This window comes from Patagioenas fasciata, chromosome 1, assembly GCF_037038585.1.
Source record: "Patagioenas fasciata isolate bPatFas1 chromosome 1, bPatFas1.hap1, whole genome shotgun sequence".
In the NCBI taxonomy this organism is placed as follows: Eukaryota; Metazoa; Chordata; class Aves; order Columbiformes; family Columbidae; genus Patagioenas; species Patagioenas fasciata.
The window spans coordinates 166,144,892-166,167,665 of NC_092520.1; the positions used below are offsets into that span (position 1 = coordinate 166,144,892).

General features: G+C 37.0%; 1 protein-coding gene across 1 annotated transcript; it reads left to right on the forward strand.

Annotated features, from left to right (window-relative positions):
• Nucleotides 1–3,314: 3,314 nt before the first annotated feature.
• On the forward strand, nucleotides 3,315–16,345 carry NTS (neurotensin). The gene is made up of 4 exons (XM_065829224.2): nucleotides 3,315–3,569; nucleotides 7,025–7,086; nucleotides 13,397–13,621; nucleotides 15,866–16,345. The coding sequence occupies exons 1-4, from the start codon at nucleotides 3,509–3,511 to the stop codon at nucleotides 16,010–16,012; spliced, it is 495 nt and encodes a 164-aa protein (XP_065685296.1). The 5' UTR covers nucleotides 3,315–3,508; the 3' UTR covers nucleotides 16,013–16,345.
• Nucleotides 16,346–22,774: the final 6,429 nt, after the last annotated feature.

Sequence of the window (22,774 nt, forward strand, 5' to 3'; positions counted from 1 at the left end):
AATTTGAGATTATGAGCAAGCATCTTGAGCCAGCTTGATGTATGAAATTTTGTCTTGCTGAACACCTTCAGAACGATCCCTTTTCTAGTTTCCATACTTCTATAACTACTGCAAGGTTTGACTAAAAAAACATTAAAAAATTTAAAATCCACCAAAAAAACCCCTCAGATGTTAATATATTTAATGACAAGACTGAACAAATTTAATTACCTTCCATCCATTCTCACTGTGTTTATTTGTATTTCAAAGACATAAGATTGCTAACTGAAACATCAACTGTTTCTTGTTGTAGTCCCCAATACCTTCTACTGCGGGATCATTAGCACAATGGTTTTCTCCTTCTGTTCGGTGATTACAGCTTTTGTGTTTGATGTAGTTCATATATTATGATGGTAGTTTTACCTTTCAGTGACGAAGGTATCTGTTCTTTCATGAATCTGCCATTTGCCTGATTGTTCCTTTATCTTATGATGCCTCACATTTGTGAATGGAGATGATTTGTAGGCCAGGACAGGCTGTTTAAATCACATGTTGACGGCAGGTAAAGATAAACCAAGTTTTTCAAGCTGACCAATACTAATGAATATTTATAAATGTTCTCTCTAGCTGAGGATTATGCAAAAAGAAAGACAGAGAGAGAGACATATCTGCAAAGTGGTTTTGTTTTTGTTGTTGTTCTTCTTCTTCTCGTAAAAGCTTCTCTGGAGCACATTTCTTTGCAAGATAAATCCTTCTTATGAGGATAAATGTGACATGAAGGTGACTTGGGGAACTCAAGGTGATTTAGGGAATTAACTGCTGAAAGGGTTAAAATTCCTAGTATGTAATTGTTAATGGAGCAGTAGAGGTTACAGATGTAGGAAAGAGGTGGCAAAAATAAGTGAAGGAGCATCAGAGAAGTAGCAGCTCAGTTCTACTGAGAAAACAATATAATTGCGCAAGCTCAGTTGAGGCTGATGCAGGGGACTTGAAGATAATATGTCAAGAACATGCAACGTGATAAGAAAACAAAGAAGATTTTTAACACTGAAGTTTCTGCCTTGTCATTTTCGGGGGTGAGGGGGGGAAGGTAAAAACAAAGCAATGATTCAAAAGGCCATGGCCCATTAACATAACATGCATTCATCCTCTAGAAATCACTAATAATTAGTATCTCAGCATTAAAAAAAAAAAAAAAGGTAACAATTAGGTGATCACAGTTTTTAATGGCAGGAAAAATGACAATTACAGTCTTCCTGAGGAAAAAATAAAACTTCTTCCCCATAAATTTGAGTTACATAAGAATATGGGCAATTACACTATTGAAGAAATCTGTGACAGAGAGTAGGCATTAGAAAATATCTATGAAATATGATTCTCATTCATAGAGCTTTCCGAACAGCAGAACACCCACAAAGCAAAATCAGCTGCAGATTGGTCTTTCTACATGACAGAAATAATAGAAAATAGGACTAGAGGGAAGTGTGAGTGGCTATCTAATCTAACCTCCATGCTAAGGGAGATGAGCAATAGCTAAATCTTTCTGGAAGACTAGCACAGCCAATACGCTATGATAAACATGTTTTTTGGGTTTTGTTTGTTTCAAAATTTTCTCTTATCAGGACTGAAAGATGTGTTCCCAACTGTGTGCAAAAATCCATGTTCTTAAAACAGCTAATACCACCAGAATGCACTCAACTTTATTTCTGTGTGCATTTATTTGACTATAAACCAAAACACATCCATGTTTAAATTCTGTTGAACTGCAGAAGTTGATTCATAGAAGAAGGAATTAAGTTAATTAAACTTTTCTCATCAGGTGTTTCTTGTGGCAGGATTTTAAAAGTTCTGTGTGTTTTCTTTTTTTTCTGGCACCTATTTAGTCCCATAGATAGGCACAGGAGGTACGGAAGGAAATCAGCACGCGTCACTGCTCTTTGCATTTTGAAGGGAACTTTCTGCAGTGAAGAGAACATCCACGCTCGCAGAATCTATGGAGTATGTTCCTGCTATATGTGGCATGTGTATCTGCCCTTAAATGTGTTCACGGAGATCAAAATGTTCCGCATTGTAATATCTGCATTCAACAGATGGAGCATTTGTCTGTGTCTGAGGAAAAAATCACAGTAAATGCAGTAGAGCGATGGAGGCTGATGCCAGATTTCAGCTTTACGTTTACATACTCGCACGTTAAAGATTAACCTGCCCTACCCTTTACTTCGAATAATTTCCGTGGTTTTTACGGCTCGGGAGAGCCCGGGACAGATACGGGCCGCCGTTCACACAGGGAGGGCAGGTCATGCGGTTAAACGACGGGGGACACCGTGTCCCCCTCACCCCCGCCCCGGCGCCGCCCGCTGCCAACGCGGCCCCTCCCGGGGCAACGCACTCCCGCTCCACCGCCGCGCTGCCTCCCGCCTCGGGTCCCCTGCCTGTTGTATTGAGTCGTGAGCTCTGGATGCTGTTCCACGGAGCCTGGTTCTTGCTGGTCGTTGAGGAAAGAGATCTATTGTAAAAAACGGGGAAAAGTACATTTTAAAATAAATGTCTCGTAGGAGCCCTGACTCTCTTGAAATCAGAGCTGTTGGCCTCCGGCAAGCACTCTCCAGAAGTAATAGAAAGTCTCGCCGTGTCGGGCATCAGAATTTTTTGCGCATCTATGAAAAATGTCTAAGTTACTTTCCCATTATTGCTCTCCATCGCTCTTTCTCACAGAGGCTACACTTTTTCTTTTTTTTTTTTTATTTTCTGCTCTCCATGCCCTATGTAAACCCCCTATCCATGCCCGGGGTTATACCCCTGCCCATGCCCGATTCACGCACCCACTCCCCATCCTTGGTTTAACACTCCTGTGCCTGCCTGGTGTCACACCCCTGCCCGTGACCGCTGTGCGGTTCTCTCCTCGTTTTTTTCCCCTCGCTGTAGGGAAAGGTAAAACAGATGACAGACAAAGCGCATCAGACGACGACCGCAGGAGGACCGCGCGGTGCTCAGGCGCGACTGTTTCCCTCCCCTGACCCAGCGCATAGTACGCGCCAGGGGTCCGAGCAACTGCGATAACTTTTTTTGTTTTTCCCCGATAATAATAATAGTAAAATATTTCAGGGGTTTTCCAGATCAAAGGATAGATCCCCGCCAGGAAAAGCCACTCCGGCGGTGAGTGCGGAGGTTCGCTGCGCGCCCCGCGGGGCTCCGCGTGCGTCAGGCGGCCAGTGGCGTCAGCGCTGGCGGGCGCGGAGCGGCGGGGAGGGGGCAGCGGGAGCGGGAGCGGGGAGGGGGCGGAGGGGGCGGAGGGAGGGCACTTCATCAGGAGGCGATGGCGGCACTGCCGTGACATCACCCCGCGGCTTATATAGTTGGGGAAGGGTCCGGGTTCCCCGTCCGGTGCCTGCAGCCGTCCGCCAGCGCGTGTGCTGAAGGCGCGGAGCGACGCGAAGCGGCGGGGCTCTGTCTGTGTGTCTGTCTCTCTCTCTCTCCATCTCTCCCCAGGATTTATGGACTTTACTTTCTAGAGGGCGGCACAGCAAGGATGAGAGCCCAGCTGGTGTGCGTGGTGCTGCTGGCCTTGGCCTCCTGCAGCCTCGGCTCAGGTAAGTCCCCGCGGGCGCTCCGCACTCCCCTCCTCCCGGGCGCACCCCACAACGCAGGCTTGGCGCTCGCCGCCGTCCCCCCGGAGGCTCTCCGACCGATAGGCACTAAGCTGCTCCCAGAGCTTTGAGAGGGACCAAAAGAAAAGTGAAGTCGCTTCGGGCTACCGCGGCTATACCCTTCGGGCGCCAAGGAGCTGGCCCTGATAACGGGCTCTGTCCAGCATCATTTTTTGTCGCTCCCGTAACTTTCTCCCTCTATATAAACCATTTCTTTTCACAGCATCCATACCACAGGAGTTAGTGTAGACTAGTAATTGGAAATACACATCAATGTAGACCATCTGCTTGATTATGCCACTTTGTTTGTGATTTATTGAATACTATGTATGCATTTCCAAACTATCACGGAAATTATTCTGCAATTTATATGTATAGGTGCCATAATCCAAATCAACATCAATAGATATGCACTTTAGTCACCTCTTAGTGACAGAAATTCCATTTTAGCATTCTGGGGAAAAAATTGCTAGCAACTGATCTGAAAATATGATAAAAGATACTGAATCAGATGCAGATCACACAATAGGAAGGTTAATGTAAGTGCATTTCTACTCCAAGAATAATTGCCTTAGAAACCTAAAAAAGAGGACCATATATTAAAATGGATTGCCTGTATCTTTGGAAAATGACACAGCTAAGTATGTGTCGTTATGCTCTGATTTATGACCCAAAATGGGTATGGTGGCAATTAAACAGGTGTATGCATACAGACATGGAAGCAGAATAGGCTTCAAAATCCGATCTTAACTAACTTGCAAATTACTTTAGCTTTTAACTCCACAAAACTTAAAGAATAAATTTACAAGTAGCTTCACTTTACAGCTTCGGTGTTCAGGAGGACTCCGAATTCATATTTCTCACTTTAGATGAAAGCTTCCCTGCAGAAGAAAAACATAACACGCGTAATACCTGCATTTTATCACAGTTTAAACATAATGATTCTGTATATTATGTATTATTATATTCTATATAATGTCTCTCAGACTTTTTTTTGTCCATCAAAATGTTAAATAATATCTACCTATCTTCCACGTTTGCAGCTATCTTCCACCCTCAATGGTGTGGAAGCTATCTTCCGTTCTCCATAGAATATAAAAAACAGGTGCTAACCAGGCACAAGTCCTTTCATTGTCCTCAGATGGTATGACCCAGGACACCACAAATCAGGATGCTGTCACAGGTGTGCTGCTCACTCATTCACAGGAGTTGCTCCTGTCATTACTGGAAATACAGCTGAGGTGACTTTGTGCTGTCAGCAGAACTTTGGCTAACTGGAAAGCAATTAAGATAACCAGCAGTGCTGAAAGGCATTAGGTTGAAGAGAAGTTGCTAGTGACTTGCTGTAAAACTGATCTACAAACCAGTTTTATTCAATATTTTCAAGTACAACTTCAATGCAAAAAGCAAGAATGAATTAATGTAGTGTGCTGGTAACACAAAGGTGAACAGGAGCATCACTACAGAGGAAGGTCGGCATAACATTCAGAAGTTTGTGATGACTTGAGTAATAGAAATGGGAAGCAGCACAACAGCACAAAATGCAATACCTTAGGCTATTACAGAAGTTCCTATTAAAAGCTTCTTTTAGCAGGAGCCCAGGTCTTGGAAATGTCTGAGGAGACAAAGGACTTGGTCATATTATCAGACCTCAGCTGTTTTTATGAGATATTAAGGTTTTTTGACCATGAAGGACAAACAAAATAAAAAATGTGTAAGAGAGCTACTTCCTGTAGCTAATGGTAGGTGTTAAGGTAGTTGAGTACTTAGGCTTCTGATCTGAACTGTACTGTACTCTGCTGTGCTGAGATCCCATCAGGCACAGAGGAGAGCCACTCTCATACCAGAATTGGGGAGTACAAGGCTATTACAAGACAGGAGAACAGACGAGTCTAATAGCTCTTTCACTGAAGTATTTATGGGATTTCCAGGGCAATGGTTTATGTCCAAATGGCACAGTGGCATTACGTTTGAAAATCACCATGTAAACACACACATTTAAGATTTTAGCTGTAAAGGGTGGTCGGTGATTGCTCTCAAAAAATATGAGTTAGGTAAATATTGGAAATAGAATAATATCATTTATGGTGAAGAAAGTTATATACAAACCGTTAATAAATTTGTAATTAGAAATAAATCAAGCCTGAAATTAAAAGGAGGGGAATGACTGTTGATAGTTTGGAAGAATTCCCCAAAGCAGATGGACAGTGGTGGTGAGATCTTGTTATTAAGATTAAACATAATTTATTTTTAAGAGCATTATAATGGTTGGCTTCCTGTGCTAGCAGAAATCTATGACAGATTAGCAGATATTTGTATAAAAGGCCCCTTGCTGTCTCATGTTCTGTGAAAGGTAGCAACACAAGATAGTGATGATCCCTGAAATGAAGGCATAGGCAGAATCTATCCACACATTCCATGGTAGGTTAAATGCCAACAGCATCAGTCATTTTAATGAAAGTGAGATATGAATGTGGAATAGATTTTGGTTTAGTTTGTTTTTAAATACAAGCAAGCATGTTGTTTGGCTTTGGACTGCTGATATTCCAGGAAAACTAAAAGCTTCGTGGAACTCCATTTTTCCAGAAGACTTAACAGATTTCTCTTTATATCTTTTTATCTTTGACCTATGATTGCTACTATGTTTTCAAGAAACCAGATTTTCCTTGTGATTCATTCTGTACCTCACAAAGCAGAAAAGTTTGTGGCTATTTTGTCTTTATATGGCAATTTTAACCCTATTCACCAAATCACGGGTCTTGCAAGTCTGCTGAGCTATTAAAGGTCAATTAAATTAGCAAAGAAACTTCTAAGACTTTCAGTCAGAATACTTTATTTTGGTATATGCTTTTTCAAGAGCTTGTATCATAAACTCTGGTCAAACGCAATTCCCTCGTACCAATAAAAATATTCTTAATTTAACAAAGAAGAGCCAAGACTAAATATTCTCAGGTAATCATAACTGCTATGCACCTAAATACTAAGCTACTACTTAAATAAATATGATTTGAAATAAATATCCAAAACCTTCTTATAAAGTAAGCAGGGGTGACAAATAGTGATTATGAAAGTCATACTGATTTTGAATGAAAAATATTGCAGCAGTTTTTCTTACTGAAAGGGCTGAAGATTAGTGGACCTGACTGCCAGTGAACTGAGATTAATAAATCATTTCATTCACTTCTATAATCTTGATCATGCTTTAAAAAGGTAGTTAGCATCCACTTTAACATAATGTTGCTGTTACCCAAAGACTCCTCACAGTCCCTCTAGATCACTTGACTGTGTTTTTTGTTTGTTTTTCAAAACTCATTGATATATCTAAATTCTGTATGCTGAATTGAAATGTCCACGATTTATGATGGAATAATAACCATGTGTTTCTGGTTTATTCCTAGATTCAGAAGAGGAAATGAAAGCATTAGAAGCAGATTTATTGACCAATATGTACACATCAAAGGTAATTATTTTTCCTCTTTCAGCTGACAGGTAGGGAGCAAATGAATTCTCATTATAATACCAGAAGTCTTTGTATGAAGTAATCACCTATGGTCTGGACTGAAAAGTTCACTGTTATACATTACTTTGGTAAAAGATTTTCTCCAGTTCAAAGGAAATTTAAAGGTGTTGATGTGACACACTAAACGTGTTCCTCACTTGTAACACTGGTACTTTCATTAAACTGTCAAAACTGTGTTATGTACAGATATGTAAATTTATATGAGGAAATGTGTTTCCAATAGGATTATGCATGCTGAAAGCTAAATTAACCTCGAGTCAAACCCATAAGTGCTATTTTTATGCAGAACTTTTCCTATATGCATAAAAATTAAGACAGTCATAAAACAGAACGTGTTAATATGTATGCTGATTTTGGTTTAGGAATTTAATCACAGCATTAGTACAGTAGCATGGGGATATCACTGTGAAAATATTAATCTGATAAATGGCATTTCCTTGACAAGTTGCCAGACTGTCAGTACTGTACTTGTTATTTAATACAAATAGACAAAAGTCCTGTTCCAATCTCAAACTGACAAAGTGAAGCAGAAAGGGTTGCACATATGCATTGAACAGGCCGATAGACACTTTCTCACCACTGTAATTTCCCACAAATGATCTAAGAAATACATACGTCTAATATTTCTTCAGGAAAAGAACAAACATCATGGGCTTAAGGCTGAATATTTTAATTCTTCATTCTAATGAAGTTAAAGTATTGCTTAAATTAATGAAATGAAAATTTCTCCCCCAAAAAGAATTTCATAAGCCAATGACTAGTTGAAGTATAAGGACAAAACCTGCTTAGAAGACTTTCGTATTTACTGTATTTGCTTCTATGTGAGCTTTTTCACAGGATCCTTTGAATGGATTAAAATAAGAAATGAGGCCAGAAAATACATTGTTTTGATCTGGTTTGGCAGTTCTTAGGTTCCCATGTTCTTTACTGGCATGGTAATTAACCTTAGCTACCAAATAAACCTGTTTGTCACTTGCTTCTCTAAGGTACAGAGAGATTTAATAGATATTATTTTCCTGAGACAGATTTAAATGTAGGAGGCTGACAAAAATAGTTCTTTCCCTGTGTAGCAAAGCATAGTATGCCCTGTGAGGAAACCCTGCAGCTATTGGTATTTCTGTTACTGACTTTAGTGGAACTGTGAATCTAACTTCCACTTCCATCTTTTACTCCCCCTCAGCACAGAGAACAATGTCAGGTAACTAAAAATGCACAAATACAGCGCATCAGTAATGATGTTTGCCATAATACTCTTATATGTTGTTTTACATCATGTAGTTTGCTATTCCATTTCCTTATGGTATCTACCATAAATCAAGTGACACCCGAAGTTGACAGAAGCAGTAGATACATGGCGGAAACATTGCTTTAATTCTACATTATGCTGCCTTCAATCACCATCTAAATTAATCAGTTCAATATATATTGTCTCTTGACATCAAAGTAAGGCATAGTGGAATTGCTAAAAAGTGTGCACAAATGCTTCTACAAGAGGCTGTTCCATTCGTCACTGAAATGACAAATTCTTTTTATTTTTTTTCTGTTGTCCTCTGCTAGCTTTTAACCCTCATTAGAACAGAAGTATGGTTCTGGTATGAGAGACAAATTTGAGGATGATATGTGTAATAACTCTCTTGTATTGTGCCTGAGATCTGGTTCCAGTTGAGTGCAATTACTGTTAAACTGCATTAACTGTCTTTGACACTGACTTAGTAACAAGCAGCAAGGGAAATTCAGACAATTTAAACAGCATTAAGATGGAGAGGGGGGGGAGAGAAAGAAAAAAAAAAGAAAGAAAAATATGTTTATGAAAGCTGAGATCTAAAAATGCAACAAAGCAGATTATCACTTGTAGTTCTAGTTTTTGACAGAAAAAAACCTTTGTAAGTAGACACTTTCAAAGTATATTATCAAGACTACAGTTAGGGGTTAACCACACACTTTTGGCAACATTCAGTAGTTTATTCAGTATTATAGAAAGAGTTACCATATGCTTTTGACTTCACAGACTGCTGTCCAGTGTCTACTGGCCCTTTTCAAACTGCTTTTTAGAGTCATTTGTATGCTGAATCACTCTCCATCTTTAAAGAATTATATCCATGATTATTATGACCTGTCTTGAACATTTAATAGAGTTTATCACCCTTTTCTGCTGTTACATCTCAAAGAAGATAGAGGGATTAAATAAGTCCCTAAAATGATTTATCTGTCTTTTCTCTAAGATAAAATCCAAAGAGCCATTTGGAAGATCTGGTAAGGAAACACGACTTGATGTGTCACAAACATGTGGACAGCCATCTGTTGTCTCTCTTTTGTCTCAAATAGATAGCTCTATTCCCAGCTTCCCAAATGCTTGCCTGAAACCACCATTTGCAGGAAAAATGTTCTGAACTCAAACAATACTGAGGTGATGTAAGTGAAAAGAAAAGAAAGAAAGAAAGAAAGAAAGAAAGAAAGAAAGAAAGAAAGAAAGAAAGAAAGAAAGAAAGAAAGAAAGAAAGAAAGAGAAAGAAAGAAAGAAAGAAGGTTTTTAGTTGTTTATTTCTGTTTGTTTTGGTTTGTTTTTTTGTTGGTTTTTTATTTTTGTTTGTTTGTTTGTTTGTTTGTTTGTTTTTAAGAATACATAACCACTAGAATATACCTTGGGATCCCCAGTGACATTAATTTTCTGAAGTCTTGGGCCCCCTGAGCTTCTTACTGTTGTAGGATTCCTGTTGCTGACTGTACTGGCCCAGTTTTGCTTCCTTGTCTAAGGCAGATGAGTTTACTGCTGCCTATGAGTTGCTGACTTCCTTACTCAGTCATCACATGAAAATTTATTACATTTCCAGACATTAGCATACAACATGGAAGATCTTCCACTGCAACAGAACTCAATACAATATATGCTTAAAGACAGAGAGTATTTTTATTTTTTCTATGGTTACATTCTTAATAAAACTCAATTACAGTTCTGAAAAGGAACTGTTGAAATCCTACATTTCCTTGAGTTTTACTTGGTTATGAATTTGGTTTTCATCTCCTTTCACTAGGTAAAGAATACAAAAATCAGAGAACTGAACTTACTTTTTCTCAAAAAAAAAAAAATCAAACATTTGAGAGGTGTGTATGACAATATAAGAAGTATCTTAAACAAACTAGCCGGGTTATTCAACCAGAAATGGAAAGAAAAAGATATAATGTAAGTTATAATTTGGGATTCTCTAATTTTTCATAGGACAAACCTGTTGTCAAAGAAGTAAATATTCTCAGACTCATTTCAGTGTCTTAGATGATTTAAAATTATTTTTCATTATATATGAGCTATGGGAAGCCATATATCTGAGTCTGATTTCAGTAGCATATTCAACAATGAAAATGCATACATAATATTCACTTCAGCATTGATAACTTTTAAGTTCTGACTCATACTGAAGTCTCTTTTCTTCCTTCAGATCATTCCCAGGTATTTTTCAAGTTAATCTTAAAAAAATTAGTTCCATCTTGGCAGATATGGGTTCCTTGATCTCTTGTGTAGGTGTTCTCCAAGGCATGTCTTTAGCAACTGTAGTTGGCATTGCTTAAATCTGTGTGGAAAAAAATATCACACATTTGAGATGTACCTGGACATTTGGGCTGTGGTCATGTTAAACTGTATTTTCACATATTCCTTTAGGAGGACTGATTCAGAGACTTCCCATGCCTTATACAACAAATCTGTCTGATTGTAATGCTTGCTGTAATAGTGGAGCAGAAAAGCAGTGACTTCTCTGTTCAGTGACCTGGAGACCTCCATATCCAATTAAAAAAAATACTTCACTCTTGACTGAAGTTCTTAATGCTTTATAGTCTCATTCTGTGAGCTGACAGCAGTGTCAGTCAGAAGCAGGTGTACCCAAATGAAAATAGTCTGAGGTGATATTTGTGTGGTATTAATGGGAATTAGACTCCCTTAACAAACAATGTATGCTTGCAGACAGTAATGCAAAATTTTTTCCCCTAACCTCATAAGCAGCAGATAAGACCAATTTCACTTAACGACACTTAAGTGCTTTACTAGTATACAGAGGTAAGTTCCTTTAAACATAGACATGCATCAGGCTAACATAAAGTAGTGACTTTAGATCAAAAAGATTTTATAAATTATGCAAGAAGACATAAATTTTCCTACCCTTTCCTCTTCTGCTCTGTTCCCATCCACTGCAATTTATTTATCTATGTATTTTCAAACTCTGAACTTTCACTTGCTCATGTAGCATTGCCCCTGTATTTTACTTTTTATTGCAATTTAGCTATTGTAGTGCTAGCTCATATTTCTTTCATACAGCTAGGACAAAGAAGTGTACTGGAAAAACCTTCCTATTTGTCATGGAAAGCTTCATATTTTTATATTTCATAAATATTTCAAAACAGAAGATTTTGACATTGCAGTGGACTCTTGCTCTTTTTGCTAGTTTAACTTCTGTTAATTACATTAGACATTCTGCAAAGAGGTTAATTTTTGTTTTGAACCTGTCACATCTTTTAAAATAATTCAACACACTAATTAGGGCACCTAGATGGGGCAACAGATGAACTCAAAGTAAACAATGCAGAACCAGTTTCAAGCTTCTGAATAAGATTTGAGATTTGTTTTCTTCTTGGTCCCAAATAAAACACTCTTTTTTTTTTCTTTTTTTTTTTTCTGAGCCCCATCAGAAATCTGAGAGCACATAGTGGTTTTATTAAAAGGGTAAATAATTCAAATTTTGGAAAGCACACATATCAGATATATATTGGAGCAGTGACTATGCCGAAAACTGATTTTTTTGTAACTAATGGTGATAGTGACAACTGCGTTTCTTGTTTCTTCCTCACTCCTCTGCATTTTCTTTATTTTCCCTTAAAAATAGTGAAGTATGGTCAATATGCATATATCTTACATACAAAGCCTCTTTCTTAGGAAGGTACTTTAAAGAAATAACATATTATGTGATTACTAATAATGTTCAGCTAAGCACTGTATCCACAATCTTAATGCTGTCAGTATGTAAAAGACAATGTCTGTGTCAATGTAATACCTCTATTTAACTTTGTACATCCGGGAAAAGAAGTAAATACATTTCAGTTCATAGGTAAAGTGTAATCCTAATCTGCACAGCAAGGAAACCCTTGCCAGTAATAAATAGGAATTTGCTATTAGACTTTTGACTGGAGATTGCTATTTCACCAGTTCTAGTTTAAGAAAACTTATTTCTATACTCACTGCTAAAAGGAATACGATTTGAAAGAAATAATTAATAATGGGAGAACCAAGAATGTTGCAAAGACATGAAAAGTAGTGAATGAGTTAGCACTTAGGCTTTTGACTTACTTTTTTCTACTGATAATCGAAACTAAAGAAAACTACTGGCACAACTGCTTGGAAAGAACAGTACCAGTAGAAAAGTAAAAATTATTTTTCTCATCATTTTTAAGAGGGTTTAAAAGTTAAATAGCTCCTTAAGAATGCAAGATACTGGAAAAAGCAGAATTTGAGACAAACCTTGGTGAAATTTTTGTGTTTCTGTCTTTACGTAACATTATGGACCACCTAAACAGAGTTAGTCTGAGTTTTTCACTCCAGTTACCAAATCAGGAATACATTGTTTGCACAGCTCTGTTTCATCTTTGCTCCATCTTCATCTGAGCCTGTAGACCTTTGATTCACATCTCCCAGGCTCACGACTCTCCAGCATACAAAACTCCTGGGACTTACAGATTCCATAACTTCAGTCCCAACCTCATCAGACAGCTTGCCCTGAAGCAGGGACTCCATTCCTTTTCTCAGGGAATTTTGAAATGACTGGTATTCGTTCTGAACTGGGGAGGAGCGTCTAGTTAACCACAGGCATCCACCTTGGATTCCAGTAATGGGAATTTATCCAGTGGGTTTGACTCATTGTCCTGATTTACACCTGTGAATTTATATTATATTCATTTCCATCTGTGTTTTTGTTTGCACCTGTGCAGAATGACTATGAAATGCTACCATTCTGGTTTGGTAGCAGTTTAGTTTTTCATCATGTTCATCTACCTGGGAGGTAAAGCAGTGGGGAAGTAGACTTGGTGCTTTTAATAAATGAGTTGGCCTAATTTCAGCACTCCGTAATTAGTGTCTAAAAGTTTAGTAGATGAAAAGTACTTCAAACACACAAACGTTCCTACCAAAATATTTGAATGTCACACATTATTACTAAAAACAAACAAAAAAGTATGCAACATGATAAAAAGTGGGTGTTTGTATTTTCAGATTAACAGAGCAAAACTTCCTTACTGGAAAATGACCCTGCTAAATATCTGCACTCTTGTCAACAACATGAACAACCAAGTGGGAGAAGCAGTAGAGGTAGATGAAGAGGACCTCGTTTCAGGAAGACAGTTTCCTGCTGCTCTGGATGGCTTCAGCTTGGAAGCAATGCTCACAGTGTATCAACTCCAAAAAGTTTGCCACAGCAGAGCCTTTCAGCATTGGGAGGTAAAACAAACAGTCACAAATGCTTGTTTCAACTGTTATTAAACTCTCAGGGTCTGTTTGTAATGATGTTTTAAAATCTATATCCATGTGGCCTCTGTCACATTGTCTGAGCTTTTCTTCCCCTTTTTGTATTCTCTAATACCTCTAATATGCCTCTTAGTGAAAGAAGAAGAGTATAGAAAAGTATGAATTGACATGGTTTCTGATGAGCTGTCCATTTTTTATGACAACCCATAGATAAATGAGAACTATTCTTAACTACATACTTTCTACACTCTTAGTAGCCATTCCAAGGAACCAAATAAACACATGAAAGTCAGCTCTATGCCAGAACATAAAATTAATATCTACTTGACAGGTGTGAAGTTACTGCAGATTTATTGAGGCGTAACTAAATGTAGGCAATGTTTCTGAAAACCCTTTTGAAACCCTAAGGCAAACTGGATTCAAAATGTATGGACATATGCCCATGCGTACATGTAATTTGACGAGGTACTCTGGGTTTCTTATAATTGCTAGGAAATCAGTAGCGAGGGAACTCCTGCTTTTCACTTCCCCACACCCAAAGAGGACCCTGGAAGTTGACATTCTGATTGTATGAGGATTGATCCTCTTAAATAGTGATTGTTTATAGTCCGCTTGTGATATTTATCTTAGTGACATGATCACACAAAGGCTTACTGGGCACAATCCACTTGTGTTGTTATATATTACACTAAAAGCTGCTTTGCATAGTGAAAAGAGATATGTCAGTGTCACTACCCACTTTCCAGTAAATATGATTTCTTCGGCTATCACAGATTCATATACAGTCTGGCTGAATCTTGATCCTCTTTTGTTTGCTGAATTGCAGCTCTGTATTTGCAGGCTTATTCTTAATGCTTCACATTAGCTGGGATGGTCCATTTGAAAGAGTGCAAAATCTTTGAGAACCAGTTTTATGAGGACTCTCTTCATCAGTACATTTACTGCTGAAAAGGAGCTACCATAGAACTGACCATATGCAATAGCCCACCTGACTTAACCACAGTTCCTTGCCTTACGGTTGCATTGCATCTTGTGGTGGCTGGGAATCATCACTACTAACAGTACTGTACGTGAAAGTAAAAAAAAGTATTTCTCTCTCAGCTTAGGAACACACTTACGCAGTGCAGAGGATTATATGACACAATAAAAGAAGAAGGGATAGAGCCAGAGGGAGAAGCATTGTAGAACGCTTGAAATAAACAATTAATGTAATGAAAAAAGTTCTTGTGATCTTGTTCATCCAGGATTAAATCCAAAGTCTGTTGAAACCATGAAAGTCTTTCCATTCATTTCCATAGAATTTAGATGAGCACTCATTTATTAAGCAATTAAGTGAGTAACAGAGTTTGATTGCTTAGGGAAATACTGGGGTGAGTTTTCAGTTTATTGCCTTTCAGCCAGACAGTAGGACTGTACTTGACCATGGAAAAACATGGTGAGAGAATGGATGAAATTTTAACAGATAAAGAGAGAAGAGACCTGAACAAAACACTTTATTAGCTTCAAGTAAAACTCAAAACACAGTTATATAAGAAATTTTGATGGACAGACTTTTGACTTTCTTGTGCTTTATTTCATTTTTTATTTGTTTATTACACATTTTGATTTTTCTGTTTGTAGGAAGTTGCAGATAAAAATATTGCTCAAAAGCTAAAACCAGCAAGCAGTGCGTGTTTTAGGACATGTTTAGCCTAAATGAGTGATTACAGATTGTAAATCATTAGGAAGTTTTCAGTCAATTTGAGTTTAGTACAAGAAGGACATCAGCTTTTCTTTCTGGTCAAAAACACTGATCTTGTTTGTTTCAGTGGAATTTAGATATCACTCCCATAAGATCTAGCTCATCTTTAACCCGATACTAGGTTTGTGTCTTGACTTCAAACCAAACCAAACTGAACCAAACCAAACCCAGCCAAACCAAACAAAACCAAAAAACAACAACAAAACACCAAAACCAACCACCAACCAACCAACAGTAACACCACACATACACAAACCGAAAAAAAAAAAAAAGCAAACAAAAAAAAACCAAAACCAAATAAACAAAAAAGCAAACAAAAAAACACAACCAAAAAAACCCCACAGCTATTATAGTAAAGATTTTTATTAATGGCAGCTGTTAAAATAAAATAAAGTTTTATAAAACTTTCTAGGAACTGTTAATCTTCATTACCAAAAAAGAGCTGATAACCTTGTGTCTCTTCTTGCATCCTACAGTTACTTCAGCAAGATGTTTTTGATCTAGCGAACTCAAGCCAAGAGAAGGAAATAATGAAAAGAAAAAATCCTTATATTCTGAAACGGCAGCTACATGTGAACAAAGCTAGAAGACCATACATACTCAAGAGAAGTTCATTTTACTGATGCAGCAGAAGAAAACAATGTATATTTAGTTTATAGGTAACTGTGCATTATGGTTATCTTATTTAAATCTAAAATCATACTTGTGTGAAAATATACTATGAAAAATCATCAAGATGATAACATAATTGTGTCTTTTTTGCAATTGCTGTTTCTTGACTGTGATTTTTTCCTACTTGAGATTAATTGGACCAATACATTTGCAAATAAATCCAGTTTCTAAGCATGATGTATTGTACAAAACTGAGATTTCAAAATATTTCCAACAAATTGTAGTTTTTTCCTGTTTTATAAAGCACACCAACATACACCAAGTAAATTGATGTTGTCCATAAACCCTACCAAGAATCCTACAATTTCTTAATGCAACATGTCAAACATATATATGCTTGCAAATTTTCTGTATAATACACTAGACAGAACTGTCACAATATTTTATATGTTGGCCAGTTTAATTTTTTAGGGATTAGTTTTAAGAAAGGAAGAAAAACTATCAGCTAACTATTAAATGGCAACTTCAAAACTGATATTTTATATAACCTGATTGTAGATTAATTTTAAGTTCTTGACTCCTAACTTGCCACAAAAGAGTAATAACTTAAGAAAACGATACATAAATGAGACTGTAACAATGTATGCTAGTGAGAACAAACCCAGATGAGTCTTGTGTGTCACCGACTAAATAAGAAAAACAATTTATTAAATCAGTAAAAGAATTTGCAGTGTTTACCTAATATATGAGTGCTCAGGGAAAAAAAAAAATAAAGAAAAAAAAAGCTGATTAATGCTTCTGTGCTGCCACTGTCAAAAGTCAAAGTATTAATCCAGTTATATGAGAAACTTGGGAGAAATATTTGAAAGAGGAATTAAAATTAGAACATCTTATAATAACAACAGGCAGTTTCAGGGGTTAAAGACAGTCTTGGAAGCTGATGGGGAGAGTAGCTCCCAGCATAGAAAAAATTATTTTCAAGCTGTTAGGAATCAAATGCCACATTTTCCGGCTCTGTGTTTGTGGTGTGTACGTAACAGTTGGGATCTCACTGGTGCCGTGTTCCAGTCTGGGAGAAAACAGTCTGAAAGAACTGGGGGTCACAAGAACAGTCAAAATAGAGGGATAGTCCAAGATCAATTGAAACCTGGATGCTCAGACAAGGAGGCAAAAAATCAGACAGACATTGCTTTAGAAAACCTACCTGTGTTCTGTTTGAACACAAAACAGACTAGTTATTATAATAATCATCATGGCTTGAATACAGCAAAGCATTTGAGTACATTTGGTCTCCGTGTTTTAAATGTTTAATGCACTTCAGGGCTTTGCTTAAATAAGGTTCTAGTAGATTCATACCCTTAATTTGTTTAATGAAACTGTCATAGAATTAGACTGGAGACACAGCATGCTTTTGAGAGGCTAAGAAACATCGCTCTTTTCAACAAACTTACAAGTTCCCTAGTCCCGTTGTGGACACCTAAAATTCTAAATTAGCTGTTACTCTGAAATGACAAAGTGGAACAGAATTTGTTCCAAAATTCACTGCAAGCAATATGTGAGGGAAAGAAAAAAAAAAGAAAAAAAAAGAAAAAAAGAAAGAAACTTCAGATCACTATTTTATGGGGAGCACAGAACAATAAGACAAAAAGAAATAGGTTGCCATGATACTTTTCTCTCATTAAAAAATAATAGGATAATGTAATGTGGTTGTCATCTAACAGAGAATGTCAAAATTCTCAAAAACAGAAGCACCCTTTCATGTTTCATTTTGGAGGTGATTTAGGTATTGAAGGTGATTGCAGAAGACATCAAATGATGACAAACTGTTCCATCCTCATCTAGTGCTCCACACTTGAGTGGGACTTACCCTGTGATTGTGCACTTGTTTCTTTCAGTGCAGATTTAAGTGATTAGCCAGGCTGGCTGAAAATGGCTTAAAATAACCAATTTCCTTTCAGCACACTGTGAATCCACACACAGTCAGCTACCGTGTGTCACAGGAGGAGGCAAAGCTTGAAGTATGACAGGAGGTTGTTGCTTATTCAGTTGCTCTGTAGCCTCTGATGGAAGTGTTCAGCGAGCTGTCAGAGGAATGTCATCCAGACTGACAGACTGACAGCCCAGACTCCTAACTAGATAAGGAACAAATATCCATAATTGTAACATGGTCAGTAAAGATATGAAAGCCAATGCTGGCATTTCAGGTTATCGGTCATTGATTAAAATCAAGGACAGAAGCATTAAAATGTTTGAAAACACATTAAACCCATATGATTAAGCCAGATATATAGAGCTGTTAAGGGATGTTTTGATGTCTGGGGGTTCTTTATTTTCTTGAAATCTCCTCTTCTAGCTGTTGCTACCCCCTGATAACCTCACTGCTGGGGTATTACAGCTTTTCTTTAGCCCTCCTGTTTAGATGATGGCAGCAAAAAGAACTAGTCAGGCTTATGCATTTTGGTTTCTATTTCAGGCATTTTTTCAGCGGGATGCTCGGTACCTGCCTTGGCCCTAGCTGTGCATTGCCTGCTGGATTTGCATTTGCATTTGCTAAATGAAGTTCAAGCCAGAGGAGGTCTTCACAATATGTAAAGATTTGTAAAATCAGATAGCTCTTTTTGGCCTTTTTTTTTTTTTTTTTGCAGCTCATAATTGGCTTAAGTTTAAAAATGTTATATTGAAGACCATTAACTCAGATTGGTACCCTGGCTTAAAGAAATACCTCTTGACATGGACAATTTTCTTTTCTGAAGGCAAATCCTGGGAGATTTGCTGTCTTTCTTTGTCTCCACAAAGGAGCATATTTTTCCTACATATTCCATTGCTGATATTTTTATGATGTTCATAGATGAATAATTATACCATTTATTCTGCAGCTTAATTATTTATCATACTCTTAAAATATTGGATATTGTCATACAGAAAAATTGCAAAAATCTCTCAGTTATTACTAATGTAGAATGAAATGTAATAGATTTAATTTGATTTAATATATTTGAATAGTTATCCTTCATAATCTTACAAATGCCCTATACAATAAAAGCATAGGAAAAAGAATATTTTCATCATCATTGAAACATATACTTGTTAGTTTTTCCTTAAAAGAAACAATATAAAAAATAATAATTACTGTTTTCAAGGTTGAATGTAGTGATAAAGTAAGTCTTCAGCTTCATTCTTGCTTGTAGTATCTTATAAAATTTGCTGTTTCCTGCTTTTTCTATTATAAGTCTAAACTTTGTTCTGTGGTATAGGTAAGAGTTTAATGGCTGTGGTATGAACAGAGTGGATGAAATATCAAGTTTGTAGATTCAAAGACATTTAATTTTGCCTCATACCCTGCTCTTAACTAAGACACAATGAAGACATTATAATTTGATCTTGATCTTTATTCATTTTTCTCCAAGATTAGTTATCAGTTTGCACTATGAGGTATCAAATCGAAGATTCAAGCCACCACTGTAATACTTGAAGCAGGTTCTTCTGAAGTTCTCCAAGGTTCCAGACTGATCAGTGATGTTCCCCACATCCAAAATATTGTACTGACTGAAGTGAGTCACAAAACAAGTGTTGCAGAGAGCCTGCTAAGTCTGCAACATAATGACAGAGTTGGAACTTGTACCTTGCTGTCCAGGAAGCAAAGAAAGTGGAGTTGTGGTACCTCAGTAAAAGCCAAGCTTTGGCTGGCTGAATGGGTCCTCTGAGGTAGCAATGTGGAGAAATGGTATGGGAGCCACTCAGGATCTTTTGGAGGGGTATCAGCTATTAAGAAACATAGAACTTTCAGGAGCTGTTCGTTGCCCAACTAAGGCTTGGTTTTTCCAAGCAGCTGAGGGTGCACAGCTTTTGCCCAGATCCTCACATCCCCTTTTACAATAGGAAAAGATGGGACTATACATACCTGGACTTGAAAAACCAAGGAGTAGCATTTGTCTGCTTGAGCTCCCAGTGGGTCAAGTACCTGTCTGTTTTGCCTCAGAAGTTAGTTACAGTGTAATATTAGTATAGAACTATTTTATATTTTACTCTTGAAGTTGAATTGTAGGAATCTTTTGCAGGCTGTGTTTCTTTGATGTGTACAGAAGGGGCTTCTCAGATAGTTTTCACATTGCTTTCACAAATGACTGCTAGCAGCCTGAGGATCTCTGACCAGACGCAGTGTCTGAGCTGCTTAACAAAGTGTTAACGGAATGTGAATGCAAAACTGCTGGGTTTGTGTGTCAATGGATCTGACTTTGAGGATAGACTGGAGACATCCTAAAATACAATCTTGACATCATTATTGCAGCTTTTCCTGATTCACTATTTAAAAATCCAAGCTGCATAACAGGTTTTTGTAATCTAATATTTTGGGATTTAAGATTTTTTCATCTATAAGTATTTAACTCACGGTCTAAAATAAATGTGTAGAAAAAAATAATGTGTACTATATCATACATTATTTTCTAAAGAAAGTTGTCTCAGAGCAATATGACTTGGCAATCATTTTGTCTGGAGTGAATGATACAGTTCTTCCGAAGTATTTTTCAAAACCATATTGTTTGTACGTATTTAAAGGCAGTAGTTCCTAGAATCTAATATTGTAAAGCCTTCTATTAGGATGCAAAAAATAATTTTGTTGTTTCAAATAAGTAACCCGTATGGTTAAATAACAGTCCTTCTCCTCCTAAAAATATATATATTTAGAGATTTCCTATTTTATAGCAGGTATAGAGAAAGTCTTAGTAATACTTTGCTTAATAGTTCTTGCATGACTGAAATCTCTTGGTTATTTTTTTGTACTACCAAATCCTTAGGGTAGTTGTATAACCCATATACTGCAGGTGTTATTGGGTTTTGGAATCTTATCTAATGATCTTTTAAATAAAGATCTGTTTCAAACAGACAACATGCCTTTTGTTCTGTTCAAAAAGAAGGAATCAAATGCATAATACCCCATGGAGCAAGGGCATATATATATATATGGATGGATGGATGAAGACTTTGTCCAAAGAACTCTGAATTTTACAGCAAATAATGTATAACTTATGGGGATATGTAACTGTAGAATACTATGGTACCATGGTGCTTTTGCTGTTTGCTGCAGAAATAGACAATAATGACACAAAATTCTAAATTATTGTCTTTAATATGCAGAAGGCACTGAAGTGCTAAGATTGCAGCTGCTTTTGAAGTTGAAATCCTTGGTGAATACTTACTTCCATTCTCCTCAGAAGTTTACTGAAGGCAGTTTTTTTCATTATAGTGGAGTTAAGAGCTACTATTCCAAGACCCTGCCTGTTATGAAGAAGTTATGAACTTTTTTTTTTTTTCCTAATAGATGTTACATGTACCTCCGCTTTACCTTTGTGGTTTTATAGATTTCTGTGTTAGAGAGATAAAAAAAAGGGGCTGTAATGGAACAAGTAAGCATGAAATGAAATCCAGACAGATAAGTGTCTTTGTGGGAAAATGTGGGAAGATGTTAAATGAGTATTCCTTCTGCCTGGCTCCAACCAAAGAGTGTCAGAGCTGGTTGAGGCATGGGTTGTATGTATTTGAAGGTAGGGAAAAAAGTCAAGGAGAAAGGAGGAAAGGTAATATTGAGCTAAGTCTTGCTTGGTTAGTGTTAGTCAAGGATTAAAGTGTACATAGGCTGCATGAACTAGAAGATACAGGATATTCTGGACAAAGGAGAGTTCCCAGCAGAGGACAGTGAGGGTAACCATCTGGTCCTCATTTCCAACACTTGGCATCTTGAAACTAAGAGGTTTCAAATTAAGAGTTTTTAAGCCAAAACCGGAACAACTAAAGAAAGAGGATCAGGAAAAAGAGAGAGTAGGTGGCAAGGGTCAGGAATGAAAGAAATCACAGTCGATTCAATCCATTAGTAAGCTGTGTAGAGCCAGAAATATCAGTCCTAGGTACACAGATTGCTGTTAATAGTTTGGGGTTATCAACACCAAGTTATTTATACCAGGTTTCAGAAGACTTGTGGTTTGAATTTGTGTCTCAAGGAAATTAGCACCAATTTCTCACACCAGTATCAGAGTTAGAAGACATGATAGTATCGTGACAGGAGGCAAGGAAGACCTTCTAGGAGATATGGAAAAAGAACAGAAGAAAACTTAGTTTCAAGAAGACCTTATCATAAAACAAAAGCTGATTTCATTCTTGAAAGATAATGAGAAACTTGCATTTGTAGGTATATATACATTGATAGATCACACTCTGTTTATCTTCTTGATATTATTTTCCTTTTTTTGTTTTTTTTTTTTTCCACTGTGCTGAGACAATTTATTGCAGTGCATGAAAATAATCAAAAGAGAGTGACTCTTTGGGAATTAAATTATTAATGTCCCTTGATATTTTCTGTCTCTGATCTACTCATTCTCATCCACCATCTACTCATTCCTAGTCTTACTTCATATTTTTGTGCTGTTATTTACTGCCATTCATTTCACAAGTTCCCTTATAGGGCTGAATCAAATACTAGTGAAATAAAAATAAAGTACATATAGTGCATTTTACATGTATAAAAGAAAGTTATCTTGTCAGAGAAAAATATTGAGAGCCATATATAAATTGAATTTTATTGCATTTTACATGTAGCTAATTAGTCCATTGAAAGCCTCAGATTTTACCAAAATTACATTACTATGTACTTACACACATTAGCTTTCTTCCCAGCAGCTCTTAAATACAGATTTGCAGTTTTCTTTGTGTATCATACTAGTCAAAGATGTATATATTTTTAAAACCAATATCTACAGCTTCAGAATTCAGATCTATTG

Coding starts and splice junctions, on each gene's coding strand:
- NTS (XM_065829224.2), top strand. CDS start 3,509: ATGAGAGCCCAGCTGGTGTGCGTGGTGCTGCTGGCCTTGGCCTCCTGC. Junction 7,087..13,396: donor CCAATATGTACACATCAAAG/GTAATTATTTTT, acceptor TTGTATTTTCAG/ATTAACAGAGCAAAACTTCC. Junction 13,622..15,865: donor GAGCCTTTCAGCATTGGGAG/GTAAAACAAACA, acceptor TGCATCCTACAG/TTACTTCAGCAAGATGTTTT.